Source organism: Rutilus rutilus (assembly GCF_951802725.1).
Source record: "Rutilus rutilus genome assembly, chromosome: 1".
Classification (NCBI taxonomy): Eukaryota; Metazoa; Chordata; class Actinopteri; order Cypriniformes; family Leuciscidae; genus Rutilus; species Rutilus rutilus.
In genome coordinates, this window is record NC_140209.1 from 10558006 (window position 1) to 10573586 (window position 15581).

At 39.3% G+C, this 15581-nt stretch overlaps 2 protein-coding genes across 3 annotated transcripts in view; one reads left to right on the top strand and one right to left on the bottom strand.

Moving 5' to 3' along the window:
• LOC311287374 (GTPase IMAP family member 8-like) overlaps window positions 1-15581 on the top strand; it is a 39644-nt gene that overhangs the window by 16628 nt on the left and 7435 nt on the right. The gene's annotated exons all lie outside the window — the stretch shown is intronic.
• LOC311287301 (GTPase IMAP family member 8-like) overlaps window positions 1-15581 on the bottom strand; it is a 446844-nt gene that overhangs the window by 5174 nt on the left and 426089 nt on the right. Inside the window, exons 1-3 of one of the 2 annotated variants that reach the window (XM_084404030.1) lie at window positions 11842-12048; window positions 7268-7870; window positions 1169-3482 (exon numbers count right to left, since the gene is read on the bottom strand). In XM_084404030.1, coding sequence (XP_084260156.1) covers window positions 1876-3482; window positions 7268-7870; window positions 11842-11899 — 2268 coding nt within the window. In that variant the 5' untranslated portion in view covers window positions 11900-12048 and the 3' untranslated portion in view covers window positions 1169-1875. Of the gene's footprint in view, window positions 1-1168; window positions 3483-7267; window positions 7931-11841; window positions 12049-15581 lie in introns of those variants that run through there. The other variant, XM_084404031.1, reaches the window with a different exon arrangement.

A 15581-nucleotide genomic window follows, 5' to 3' on the forward strand; every position in this document is an offset into this window, starting at 1 on the left:
CAGGGGTTCCCCAGGGTTCAGTTCTTGGTCCCCTCCTCTTCTCCATCTACACTACATCACTGGGACACATCATACAGGCACACGGCTTCTCCTACCACTGCTATGCTGATGACACACAGCTCTTCCTCTCGTTTCAACCAGATGATCCCACAGTAGCTGCACGGGTCTCAAGCTGTCTGGCGGACATCTCCACATGGATGAAGGAACATCACCTGCAGCTCAACCTGGCAAAGACTGAGCTTCTCATCCTCCCTGCCAATCCGTCTATACAACACGACTTCACCATCCAGCTAGAGTCATCATCAATCACCCCATCAAGGTCGGTCAGAAATCTCGGAGTAACGCTTGATGACCAGCTGTCCTTCACAGATCACATTTCAAAGACAGCTCGATCATGCAGGTTTGCACTGCACAACATCAGGAAGATCAGGCCTTTCCTAACTGAGCATGCAACACAACTTCTGGTCCAGGCCCTGGTCATTTCTAGGCTTGACTACTGTAATGCTCTTTTGGCCGGACTTCCAGCATGTGCAACAAAACCTCTACAGATGATCCAAAATGCTGCAGCTCGTCTTGTCTTCAACGAGCCCAAGAGGGCCCACGTCACTCCTCTGTTCATCTCTCTGCACTGGCTACCTCTCGCTGCTCGCATCAAATTCAAGGCATTGACGCTTGCTTACAGATCTATCACAGGCTCAGCTCCCTACTATTTTCACTCACTCCTACGAGTCTACATCCCTACCAGACGCCTACGATCGATCAACGAGCGACGTCTCGTGGTTCCATCACAGAGAGCCACAAAATCACTTTCCAGAACATTCTCATTCACAGCTCCATGCTGGTGGAACGCTCTCCCCGGCCTCATCCGGAATGCAGAATCACTGGCAACATTCAAAAAACAGCTGAAAACCCATCTCTTCCGTGAGCACTTAACCTCATAAAAAAAAAAAAAAAAAAAAAATCCTTTGAAACATCACTTATCAGACTTATGCTACTCTGAATAATGCCTGAACTTTGTATTCTGAGCACTTCTTGCGTTGTTGTTGTTTTTGCCTCTTCATGATGACTCGCTTTATTTAGTCCTAATTTGTAAGTCGCTTTGGATAAAAGCGTCTGCTAAATGACTAAATGTAATGTCTAAATGTAATATATTTAAGCGTTCCTTCACTCTTTCTTTCTTCTTAAATTATGCTAAAGGTCAAATAAGCTGGCATAGCCTGTTGAAACGGTGAGTATATTCAGAGAGATCAAAGGAAACCACAAACACTTAAGTTGCAAAGCACTGCTTCTAGGGATTCAAGCTTCTTTTGCAAAAGTATGACATTTAAACTACAAACACCTTAGTTGCAAGGCAGACTTGTATCAAGCGATTCAAGCCTCTCTTGCAAGCATTATATTTCACAATTAGGACATTTAAATTGACTCTCTGACAACATAAATCCCCTCACAATACTTAGTAATCTTTAATGCAATGTTTCCCTCTGCCTGAGAATCCTCATCATCTGCTTGCCTCGCCAGATCAACACGTCCCGGGGAAGATGGGTCCTTGCCTGTCTTCTTCCTCTTATCCGTTTGCTTAGCTTTATGAAGTTCTCTGGCGTGGTCTTTCTAGAGTCGTTCAACTAAAAGATCATCCATAAATGTTTCAATTTTATCAGTTACCTTTGATACATATGAATCATTTAGAAGAGGTTCCAATTTGAGGGATTTAACAGAAGATTTCATATTTAGGCCTTCTGGCAACATAACACAGTATATAGGAAATTAAACTCAACTAATCATCAAAAATCGCCAATTTACAATAATCACATTCAACCTAAGTTGTGTTTGGCATTAAAATGACCTTTCATGATAGTACAACATTCTTTCCACCCATTAGTTACGCTTCTGCATTTTATCAACAATTAAGGCTACAACTCCACCAACAATTCCACCACCAATTCCACCAACTCCACCAACAACTCCACCTACAACTCCACCAACAACTCCACCACCAACTCCACCAACAACTCCACCAACAACTCCACCAACAATAGCACCAGCTGCAATGCCCATCAAAAAGTATTTCCAATACTTGGAAAAAAACTTCTTAAATCCACTTCTTTCTTCACTCTCTGGTGTATTTTTGTTCTCCTCTTGTTGTCTCTCATTTTTCTCACGTTGTATCTCTGCTCTGACTCTCTCCCTTATCACTCCCTCAATGTCTTCTCGTCTTTGAATCTCCTCTTGTTGTTTTCTCTCCTCTTCCTCTCTCTGTCTTTCTACTTTAAGTCTTTCCATTTCAGACATCATTTGAGTTTCACACTCAGCTCTGACTCTCTTCTCTGTCTGCTTTCTCACTCTCTCAATCTCTTCTCGTCTTTGAATCTTCTCTTGTTGTTCTCTCACATTGTTCTCACGCTGTATCTCTGCTCTGACTCTCTCCCTTATCACTCCCTCAATCTCTTCTCGTCTTTGAATCTCCTCTTGTTGTTTTCTCTCCTCTTCCTCTCTCTGTCTTTCTACTTTAAGTCTTTCCATTTCAGACATCATTTGAGCTTCACACACAGCTCTGACTCTCTCCTCTGTCTGCCTTCTCACTCCCTCAATCTCTTCTCGTCTTTGAATCTTCTTTTGTTGTTCTCTCATATTGCTCTCACGCTGTATCTCTGCTCTGACTCTCTCCTCTGTCTGCTTTCTCACTCTCTCCTCTGTCTCCCTTCTCACTCTCTCAATCTCTTCTTGTCTTTGAATCTTCTCTTGTTGTTTTCTCACATTGCTCTCACACTGTATCTCTGCTCTGACTCTCTCCTCTACCTCCTTTCTTAATCTCTCATTCTTTTCCTCTTGTCTGAATTTCTCAGCATCTTCATACATCTGATTACTGTAGTATCCTCCACCATTCTGCTCTATCATTGTGTCAATCTTCTGCAGTAGATCATTCACCTGCTCTCTATTATTCTCATCTATATTACTGAAGACATGAAATCTGCCTCCACACTGATCAACTAGATGTCTTAATGCTGCATTCTCCTCAATTATTTCTTTTATGGACCTTCCTTCTAGCTGATCTCCATGAGTGAAAAGAATGATGGAGTATTTTAACACTTCTTCACCAAACAACATCTCAATGATTTTAGGAATCTCTTCCTCCTGCTTAGTGAATCTATTCACAGGAAACACAATGAGAAAAGCATGAGGCCCAGGACTCGATATGTAAACACTTCTCGCTATCTTAATCATTAACTGCTCAGAGCCCATGTGTGTATCAAAGAGTCCAGGAGTATCAACTACAGACACTTTCCTGCCTGAAACAGTGGCGTGTTTCACTGAAGATTCACGGGTCACTGAAATTGAGCCAGCTTTAGATTTAAACACTTTCTGTCCCAGTATTGTGTTTGCAGCTGCACTCTTCCCAGCACCACTTTTACCCAACAGCACGATTCTTCTGGATAAAGGACGTTTGACAGGAATGTTGACTGGAGTTCTTTGTCTTTTCGGCACTATATAGAGGGGAAAAAAGCAGATCACAATTATACCTCAACTTATAGCACCTACTTTGTACATGGATATTGTGCATGTGAAAAAGAAAGTACACCCTCTTTGAATTCTGTGGTTTTATGTATAAGAACATAAAAATAATCTAGTCCTTAAGTCTTAACATTAGGTAAATACAATCTCAGATGAACAACAACACATGACTTATTACATCCTGTCATTATTTATTTAGCAGAAACTATAGGCCACATTAGAGAAGTCAAGTGTGAAGTTCACGCTTACTGCTAGCATAGAAATTAAGCTTGAAAGGGTGACCGAGAGAAATCCTCTCCTCTCTAAAATGAATATGACAGCACAGTTTAGGTTTGTTAAGATTAATCTGTACAAACCCCAAGACTTCTGGAACAATGTCCTTTGGACAGACGAGACCAAAGCAGAGATGTTTGGTGAAAACTAAATACAGCACATTAGTACAAACTAGGGATGGGAACAAGTACTCGAGTACTCGTATGTGACAATGACTATCGTCAAAACGATGATTCTCTTTTTCTCTGATTGGTTATTGCAGAATTGTGGGCAGTATCTGAGGTCTGATTTGACATTAGACAGCATGTCTTCCAGACTGGGAAAATCAAGTGAAACTGGATTTGAAAGGCCACAGTAATGCCTGGATTCACTTTGATTATGAAATACAGTTAAGTGCAGCGCCAATCTATCATATACATAATGAGAACATGATTGTAATAGAATGTTGTAAATTCTATACGCATCTGGGATTAGCAGCGATATCTTGAAATAAACTTTGTTTTTTCACATATCTCAATTTTTGCTTTATTTTTGTTAAATAATTACACAGTGTAATATGGCATGTGTTGTTGTTCATCTTAGGTTGTATTTACCGTCATATTTAAATAATAATTATGGAGACAATATCACTGCTGCTTAAAATAATTGCAGAGTTCAGATCCAGCCCTGATCAAACACACCTGTGTGTAATTATCAAGTTCTCCTGAAGGTTCAGTCAAAGCCACTAGATGACCAGCCTGCAACCTTTAACCAAAAAGCACAACAGCTAATGCTAACGCTGGTACGCAGGAAAAGAGCAAAGGCCGTGTTTTATGAATGGATGTCAATATGATAATGAATTGACAGTCTTTTTGTTAATCAACCACGCTTCAAAAATACTTTTACTGTATTGTAAAGAACAATACTTTTGTTGGGAACGATATGTAGATCCAACTATGATTAAAAGGTTATTTTATAAGAGAAAGCAGAGAAGGGAATGTTGTGACAGGTATAACATTTACTGGATTACCATCGTATTTAATAGTAACATTGAGTGATACTGTAGCCTATATTGTCTAAAGAAAGTAAAAAACAATGTTAAAAGAAATGATGTTTTCTTTCTTTGGCTTTCGGGTTTTACCATGGTAAAATGCATATCATTAACTTATGATAAGACTTGAATTGTAATAACTATCATAAATGCATGTATACATATGACGCTGATATTATGCATTTTAATGATTAAACACAAAATTAATCATTTAATTATAAATATCGTGTTAAATTGTATGTTTAATTCAAATAACACATGAAGTGTTGTGTTAACTTCTGTGTGCCTAATGATGATATAACGCTTTTTAATGAATGATGGTTAAAAAAAAATACATAAATACATATACTTTTAATTAAGTAAATATGTATTAAATTACAAATAAGTTTCAGTGTAATCTTAAAGGTAGTTTTTGGCACCCTGCAGTGACTAGTACTTTGCAGATTAAAGAGATATTCATGCTTTTAAAGCACATTCCACAAACAATGCAGTCCTACCTTTCGATATAACACAAAATATAGAACATTTATTCACAAAACCAATGCGCTAATAATCCACACAATGCTGATTAACATAAACTGTAAATGACTGTCATAAAACTTCGAACTGTGTGCACTGACGTCACTGCCATTACACGATAGGCTGAGGTGCGTCACATGATCAAGTTAGCCATTACGATTTATCCAATGGTAAGAGATACAGACCCTCTCGTCCCCCTAATATAAGACCATCTCTGGTTCAGTTGTTTGATCAGGGTTGAAGCTGTAATCTGCAGGAAGGTAGATCTCCAGGAACAGGATTTGGCACCTCTGCCATAGCCTGTTTTTGTTTGTTACAGTTAAAGTTTAGAAGTATTTTAAACCACTTTTTAATGTTGTCAAAAATGAAAGGTTTTCCTTTACTGTTAATCTTCCTAATACATTCTAACTCTGAACTGGCCACATATTAACAATTGGTCAGGATTCCTGGGCATCACTTTTTTTTTTTTTTTTTTTTTTTAAAGCTCAGGCTACCACTACCAGCATTTTTTTATTATTATTTTTTTTGCTTTCAGTTGTTTGCCTTGTGCATCAGAACAAGATGCATGTAAGTTTTTGCGTATATAATTATAACATTTTAAAAAGTATACATAATAATATATAATATATTTATTTTTATAACAAATTAAGTATATTTATATTAAAATATTTATATTTGCATATATGTAATTTATATGTATATGTAATTTCACATGGCAATATTCTTATGCGCATCGCTTCTGTGTATGATGCCAAAGGGTTCTCACTGAAAGCAGTGGAATAATACTAAAGCTGTACCCTGAGCAAAGAAAGTGAAGAGGATCCTGACCAAGCATCAATATGTCACGAGTTGTGAGTGAGAATGTGTTGAATCTTTCTTGGAAAAACTTCAGATTTTGTGACAGGAAAGAATGAATGAACATAATTAATTGGAAAGGAAGCCTAAAGCCAGGTGCACACTGTACGATTCTGGCCATGATTTGGCCACCTGAGACTTGTTTATAGTTATAGTTGTTAGTTTGACATATTCACAACGCAGTGCTGAAGTGCCAACTAGTCTCTCCCTATGGAGGATCCCTTTACCACTCTACAGACAAGGCGTTGTCGGGAAAATTTGTTTCGCGTTCCTACCCCAAAGCGACAAAATAAAATAAAATTCTGTATCAAAATTTATAAGGAAACACCAGTACTTTGTTTAGGCTTGGCTTGTAGGGAATTCCAAACTTGCGCACACATATTCAAATGCACATAACTAGAACCCATTCTAAATGCGCATGTGAACGCCAGCAGCGTTTATCACAGGTTCACGTTTAAAGTCTGTGTAGAGAGAATGGTGTCGTCTTAGCGGCCCCTAATTTAATAACAAATGATCGTTGCGACGGAAGCAAATCAATCAAAACTAACTTTAGCTGGAAAATAACTTAAAGAACCGCTATAAAGCCAAAACAATCTCTGTTACCTTAAATTATACGCTTATCTCTGTAAAGCTGCTTTGAAACAATCTACATTGTTAAAAGCGCTATATAAATGAAGATGACTTGACTTGACTTGACCGATAGCCGATAAATAACCATTTGGGATAAAATGTTTGGCGCACAGTCCTGCAATGTGACAACTTCTATGATGATTGACAAATTTTTCAAGACAAGCCATGATCACAAATAATGCTAGAGATTTCTTTGTTAGCCACAATTTCAGTCCTGCATATAATGCAGCTCACAGACAATGAAGGTGTATGGGTTGATGATGTAAAACTTTGGACAAGTTTTCTTGCATGCATCTGTTTTTAAGGCATCTTGATTGTCGTACAATTTGACATTAATGACAACTGAGATCCATCCACAAGCAACAATCGTAAAGGACTATTACAGATCATACAGTGTGCGCCTGGTTGACTTTCATCATGCTAAACGTGAACAGACAAAAATACACTTACGATTTTCTATGTTCCTGTGAAGAACTTTAGATATCAGAGCATTCAATTGATCATCATTTCTTATTTTTTGCTTGTTGTTGAGCATGTGGTGTCTGCCCTCATATTTCTGAGAAAGCCTCTTCAAGTATTCAGTTTCTTTGATGACTTTATTTATGGTCTTGTTTTCTTCTTCCAGTTCATCTCCTCTTGTGAAGAGAATCCAGGTGTTTTGTATACGCTTTGCTCCCAAAAGCTCCTCAATCTTCTCCAGAGCTTCCTGATTTTCTTTAGTAAATCTGTCTGCTGGGAGAACCAGCAGAAACGCACACAGGCCCAATTCACATTCCTGAAGAATTTTTTCATATTTCCTAAGATCTTCCTTACTCAACAACACTGTATCAGAAAATCCTGGTGTGTCATAAACTCTGATCGGTAATCCACAAATTTTACCGATTTCGACAGCCACATTGTGTGTGAGAGAAGTGGAGCTGCTCTCTGAGATGAAAGCGTCTCGTCCCAGTATTGTGTTTCCTGATGAACTCTTTCCAACTCCTGATCCTCCCAGCAAGACCAGATTTAAACAGAGATGTTCCATTGTGTCTTTGTCCATTTTTATTCTGTAGCCTAGAAATAAGTAAAATTAACATGGTTTAATAATCAAAGGACCTAATCATGGGACATAACCTAAATTACCTACGTTTTTCTATTGTAAAAAATAAATAAATTCTATTGTCATTTAAAAGCCTTCAAAAAAAAAAAAAAAAAAGAAGGAAGGAAGAAAGAAAGAAAGAAATTAGTAAACCTTTAAATTCTGTAATGGATACACTATTGGATGCAACTTAAATGGTTTGATTAATTAGTCAAGTAATTCAGTGTTGCTATGTAAATTATACAATTATACAATTTAATTGTATTTATTATGGTAACCTGAATTTTATAATAATTTATTATCTATTAAGGGAATATATTTTTCGTTATAGATTTATATTAGTGGCATGTTGTACCTTTTGTTTCTATATGTGTATGTTGCTATTTTCATAACAAATGCTATTGCAATATAAGACAAATTTTTATTTTTATTTACCAACGTTTACCATGCTTTACACATTTACATCTCACTGTGATCCTCAGGTCACCAAGGCTAATAACCGAAGTAGGCTTCTTCTGCTGGGCAGAAGGAGCGCTAGATTCGGGAATAAGCGAAGGGGCTCCACCTCTTTGAAGGTATCGCAGTCACGACCGTAACACCGCGATGGTCATGTTCCCGCAATGGGAACATGAGTCATCCATGAACGCCCTTTCAGCGTGCCTACACACAGGGGATAGTGCAATCTTGTGTGAGCACTCACTCTCTCGGTAACACCCTCCGAAACCAACAAAGCTGTGAAAACAGCTGTTTTTTGCTCTATTGGGAAACACTGGAGAGCAGGGATGGACTGACAATCTGGGCTGGATTTCCCGAAACCTTCTTAACGCTACGTGGTTCTTAAGTTACACCTTAAGCTGTACCTTATCGTTAATACGTGTTTCCCGAAACGTTCTTAGTTAAGTATACCTTCTGTAAGTCACACTTTCGTAAGGTTGGTCTGGATCACTCTTAGCTTTACCTTATCACTGTTGCAGGTCTATATGAATATAATTCTGAAGTTTTAATACACCCGGACAGTGTACAGTTAGGCTAATTGAAGTGTTTTCATGCAAAGAATAAAATTGTCATTATACACTGATTGTTGTTAGAATTTTAATTATATTATTATATATATTTTATTATTAATTTAATAAAAGCGCTTTTAAAGGCCAGTGAAAGCATAGGCTACTATCAGATAAGTACTATTCGGACGCTAATATTTTTCTCATGGGCTTGTACGGTATTTTAAACATTTACAGGGGTAAGTTGGTGCTTTTAGTGCCGTCCGACTCCATAATATCAGTGTTTTTTCTCACTCAACCCGCGTAAAAATCCCTGGCCAACAGAGTTTACAAGAAGAGATTCAAAATTCACTGTTTAAATCCTTTTTGATCACTGCCGAGCACCGTACGTAAGATGTACACTTTTATTACTGAAATGCTGGAAAGTATTTACAAGAACAATATTTCATCGCAGCTCCACCTCAGCGAACAAAAATGGGAAAGAGAAGAAAATTTCAAAAAATTTTATTAATTTATTATGGCAGCAATATAAAATAGCCTATGTAGGCAAGGCTATTATAGTTTGGATTATTTTTTATATTTATCCCATGAGTCCTAATAAATGTAATTTCAAGTATTTCTGAAGTGCTTCTTTTATAAAGAACACCGCTTTCTCACATAAACAGCCCCTGCACAAGAGAATAATTGATTATTGAGCCGTCGATATCAGCAGATTCAGCTCCATCGCCACTGACAGCACCGGGTAACGTCGCACGTAAGAAGGTATATCTTACGCAGCTTCCTAAAGTATGGTTCAGGGAACATGCCTAGAAATGGTATACCTTTAGTTAAGTTATACCTTAAGAGTCTTCATAGCGTGCTAAGAGACAACGCTATCGGGAAACCCAGCCCTGTGCATTCTGGAAAAGTCCAGAATGGCCGTCCAACCAAGGGCCGTTGGCACACGCGGCATCAGACGATTTTGCCGGGGCTTCAGCCCTGAATGTATTTTCAAAAGTTGACTGACAAATATGAAACCGGACAATAGCCTATGTAAAGCCCCGAAATCATAAGCTGCCTTATTTCTTTTTGCTTTGGCTTTGTTGCTGTCTCTGACTGGTGATTGTTGAAATCTCTCACACAGAGATTTCCACGTGAGTGATTTCAGCCTATCCTAGAATATCTCCAGGATTTGCGCGCAACAGTAAACAATCTCACAGCAATAAAAAAAAAATAATAATAATAATGCAGTCAGCACCGCCGCACAGTCCTCTGTCAGATGAGATGTTTTCAGGCTATATGCAGGGGCGTTTCTAGGTTTTAAAAACATCAAGGGCTGAGCCCGAAACGTCAGCGGCTGGGGTTAGAAGATAACATGATTAATTCAGCCCTGGCACTGTAGCCACACCAGCCCACGAAGTTGGTTTCAGCAACTTTTTTCTTTCTTGAGTTGATCAATGTTTTGGGCACTAATCTAAGAAGAAAACCAACTTTTTCTAACTTCTAACTTTTAAAAAGAAAAAAGTTGCTGAAACCAATCTTTAATGCTAATATATAAATTGCTCATTTGCCTCTGGACACAAAAAGATTGCACTGGTGTTTGACTGAAATGTAACATCTATGCAAAATAATCCTTGCACGATTTCTCATTTAAGGCCATTCCTGTATGGAATATGTGATTGTGTATTGTCAACAATAAGCAGAAACATTCTGCATTTCCATTTTGTACTGTGGATCATTCATTACAACATTTATCCCCATTCTCATGGTTACGAATCTGTTATCTGCTTGATAAATAATTTATGCTACTACCCACTGACATTACTATTGTTATCCAAATTTTTTGGCCTTCAAACACCTTACAATGCATATATGTAGGTCCGAGAAATTCAAATTTTAGAACCCCCCTAATACCTCACATTTCAATGCACGTGTTTGTGTGGTAATGTGGGCTGGTGTGGTTACAGTGCCAGGGCTGATTTTATGAACCAGTCTGCCCCCTGCATATAGGCCTACATTATTCTCTGTATCGAATTATGTTATCTTATAACCCCAGACCCTGACGTTTCGGGCTCAGCCCCTGATGTTTTTAAAACCTAGAAACGCCCCTGCTTTTGATATGAAACATAGTCTCAGCTTTCAAATTATGTCAATTTTATTATGAAATTTAAACAATAAATACCGCTTTGGCGCTCTTTAATATGGCGTGACAGATCGCCGTAGCACCTCGGTTCAAGCGACACGTGAACTGATCTAAAGCTCTTCTTTAGTTAGTAAATAAATTTGAATGAATTACAACTTGCTGAAATGTATCATGTCTCATGTAATCACTCAATCATTGCTTCAACTACGGAAATAGGTCAATAAAACAACTGGAGAATAATGTCACGTAACGTAACATTTACCTCAGAAAAGCCATGACCACAGCATTTAGCTAGAAAAATGAACTTGGCCTATAGAAATGAGTATTTTTGCTAAATATACTGTATGCACAATATTACATATCATAATTTTACTCATATCATTAAAAATATTAAAACGTTATTATTATAAAAACCATGTTATATGAGTTGTTAATTTCAACCTTTAATAATAATATCAACTCCCTGTATGTTTACAGCATTAGTGAGAGATTTTTCCTTAAAATTAACATGTAGCTATATATGGTACCTGATATTTATCCAAATTAATTGATGTAAACATTATGTTGTTACTAAACTTAATGAAATTCTGTTTGGTCAGCAAATGGTTTGAGAATAACAACACACTTGTGATGCAAGTTTGATTTATATTCATAGGCTGCCTGCTGAACATGGGTTTGAGCTCTTATATTTCTGAACTCTCAAAATTCATAGCCGATAGCTCTCGCCTGCCAGTCCACTGACTGAAAACTACGCGAGTTGGTTGGTTGGAGCCGCAACCACACACCCATTATACACCAGCAGCAGGAATAATTTAGAGCCTACCTTTTGTTGAACCCTGGTTAAAATCCATGTCAAACAACCGACGAGAAAGCAAATCCATTACATCCACCACGAGTTTTTAAAACTTGCTACCGGCTAGTCAAAACTCCCAGGTTGTTACAGGCTGGGTTCTTTAGGGACACCTAATCTGTAGCCCCGCCTTAGCTCTGATGCTCTGCGATGTCAAGATTGCATTGCTGGTATGTTGTGAGTGTGTGTGTGTGTGTGTGTGTGTGCGTGCGTGCGTGAGAGAGAGAGGCGCGGGCGCATAGCATGACATATGAATAAAATATATTTTTTCAAAAATGTGTTTTTCCCCCATTTGTTTCTTATGCTTTAAACAATATAATGAATTCAAAAACAGGGTATCCGCGGGGTCTTGAAAAGTATTAAAAGGTAATAAATCAATTTTGGGAAAATTAAGACCCTTAAAAAGTATTAAAAAGTCTTATAAATGTTGAAAGTATTTTTTCTGAATTAGCTGTCCAACAGTTTGAATCCCAAAAACATCGTAAAAGTGTGTGAATTTAGTAATTTAAAAAAAAACCGAACAGGTACATAAAAAACTAGGCTATTGTGGGTGCGTTTGTAAATTTCCTCTGAGAGCACCAGAGCGGGCAGGCGGGCGGAAGTTCAAAAGCACAATGAATGTACGCTCTGGCGGTCCCAGTGCGTATTACGTATAGTGCGTATAGTCTTTATCACAAACTAAAACTGTTAAGTTAAAAGTATCACTGATGTAAATGGTTACAGCTTGAAGTGGCGGTGAGGTATTAAAAAATATTGAGAAGGTCTTGAAAAAGTCTTGAAAAGGTATTAAAATTAACTTCAAGATTCCTGCATATACCCTGAAAAAACTTTTTTTTCTGGCTCTCAGGAGGATGTATAATGGGATGTGCTCTAAGTTCAGTTGACCAAATAACAACATTTATAACAGTATTATTCAGGTTCATAAAATTCCAGGTAGCTACATTTCTAGTTGAATTACTGTAGTAGTGTTTAGTGTGTCTTAATCAGTGTTTCTGTCATTTCTATTCATAGTCAGTGGAGGAGATCAGATGTATATCAGATGCACGAGTGCAGCTCCATGAGGACAGAATGAGTCATGTACAAAAAAATGAACATGGAGATTTTTCTCCAGGATGCAGGTACTCTCAATAAAGACAACATAAAATTAAAAAAGACTCAGCAATGCATCAACATATAAAAATTGCTTTGCCTCTGAAACAACTTATTTTTTCAGCTGATGTCACCAAGCCTTATTATTTGCTGTATTACAGTTCAGTCCAGCAGAAGAGATCAGATTCTCCAGAGCCCAGCTGTGTGTCCATGAAGAGTGACTGGTCTATGGATAATCCACCCTACCCTCCCGAACCTACTGTTCGATCGCGCCCGCGCCTCTCTCTCTCACGCACGCACGCACACACACACACACGCACACTTCAGTTTTAGAATCAGTTTTTCAAAAAACTTTTAGATGTTCCACATCTTTTATACTTTAGTGATGTTAATCAACTTTGTTTTATGACATTCATGTTAATTAAAACCATTCCAACTATTCTCACTAGGCTACTTTAACTTCTTGTTGATACATGTGAAGCCATTTTTATCATAGTGAGTCCAATAGGGTTAATATTGCTTACATTTTAAGTGTTATCATAACATTGTGCTATAAAATAAAAGTTATGGTATTTTGCCTTGGTATGACCGATTGTCATTTTATGGGCAATGCTAAGGCAGAATACAGTAACTTCCAAAAGGGGCAAAGGTCAAATTTGAGTTCAACATTTTTTTTGTAGATAGGTTAATACAGGTATACACTACAACAGGGGAGCCCAACCTTTTTTGAACAAAGATCTACTTTTAGATTTATCAGTGTGCCGAGATCTACCAGTCCAAACGGAAAGCCAGTCGCTACTCACAGCGCATCTGCAAATTTAATATGCACAAAACAAACAGAAAAGTAGCTCTAATCCATATATAATAAATCTGTTGTGAATCAGAAGGCAGAGACAGATCCATTTGCAACAATTTATTAAACAGAAACTCCAGGCAAAGGTCAATATCTGCATAGACAGTTTCAGGGATCAAACAGAGGCGAGTCGAGAACCAGGCTGGAGGTCAGAGGCAGGCAGCAGAACAATCAGAATCAGGCTGGAGGTCAGTAGGCAGGCAGCAGAACAATCAGAATCAGGCTGGAGGTCAGTAGGCAGGCAGCAGAACAATCAGAATCAGGCTGGAGGTCAGTAGGCAGGCAGCAGAACAATCAGAAACAGGCTTTGGGTCAGTAGGCAGGCAGCAGAACAATCAGAAACAGGCTTTGGGTCAGTAGGCAGGCAGCAGAACAATCAGAATCCAGAATCAGGCTTTGGGTCAGTAGGCAGGCAGCAGAACAATCCGAATCCAGAATCAGGCTGGAGGTCAGTAGGCAGGCAGCAGAACAATCAGAAACAGGCTTTGGGTCAGTAGGCAGGCAGCAGACAATCAGAATCAGGCTGGAGGTCAGTAGGCAGGCAGCAGAACTATCAGAAACAGGCTTTGGGTCAGTAGGCAGGCAGCAGAACAATCAGAATCAGGCTGGAGGTCAGTAGGCAGGCAGCAGAACAATCAGAATCAGGCTGCAGGTCAGTAGGCAGGCAGCAGAACAATCAGAATCAGGCTGGAGGTCAGTAGGCAGGCAGCAGAACTATCAGAAACAGGCTTTGGGTCAGTAGGCAGGCAGCAGAACAAACAGAATCAGGCTGGAGGTCAGTAGGCAGGCAGCAGAACAATCAGAAACAGGCTTTGGGTCAGTAGGCAGGCAGCAGAACAATCAGAATCCAGAATCAGGCTTTGGGTCAGTAGGCAGGCAGCAGAACAATCAGAATCCAGAATCAGGCTTTGGGTCAGTAGGCAGGCAGCAGAACAATCAGAATCAGGCTGGAGGTCAGTAGGCAGGCAGCAGAACAAACAGAATCAGGCTGGAGGTCAGTAGGCAGGCAGCAGAACAATCAGAAACAGGCTTTGGGTCAGTAGGCAGGCAGCAGAACAATCAGAATCCAGAATCAGGCTTTGGGTCAGTAGGCAGGCAGCAGAACAATCAGAATCCAGAATCAGGCTTTGGGTCAGTAGGCAGGCAGCAGAACAATCAGAATCAGGCTGGAGGTCAGTAGGCAGGCAGCAGAACTATCAGAAACAGGCTTTGGGTCAGTAGGCAGGCAGCAGAACAAACAGAATCAGGCTGGAGGTCAGTAGGCAGGCAGCAGAACAATCAGAAACAGGCTTTGGGTCAGTAGGCAGGCAGCAGAACAATCAGAATCCAGAATCAGGCTTTGGGTCAGTAGGCAGGCAGCAGAACAATCAGAATCCAGAATCAGGCTTTGGGTCAGTAGGCAGGCAGCAGAACAATCAGAATCAGGCTGGAGGTCAGTAGGCAGGCAGCAGAACAAACAGAATCAGGCTGGAGGTCAGTAGGCAGGCAGCAGAACAATCAGAAACAGGCTTTGGGTCAGTAGGCAGGCAGCAGAACAATCAGAATCCAGAATCAGGCTTTGGGTCAGTAGGCAGGCAGCAGAACAATCAGAATCCAGAATCAGGCTTTGGGTCAGTAGGCAGGCAGCAGAACAATCAGAATCAGGCTGGAGGTCAGTAGGCAGGCAGCAGAACAAACAGAATCAGGCTGGAGGTCAGTAGGCAGGCAGCAGAACAATCAGAAACAGGCTTTGGGTCAGTAGGCAGGCAGCAGAACAATCAGAATCCAGAAT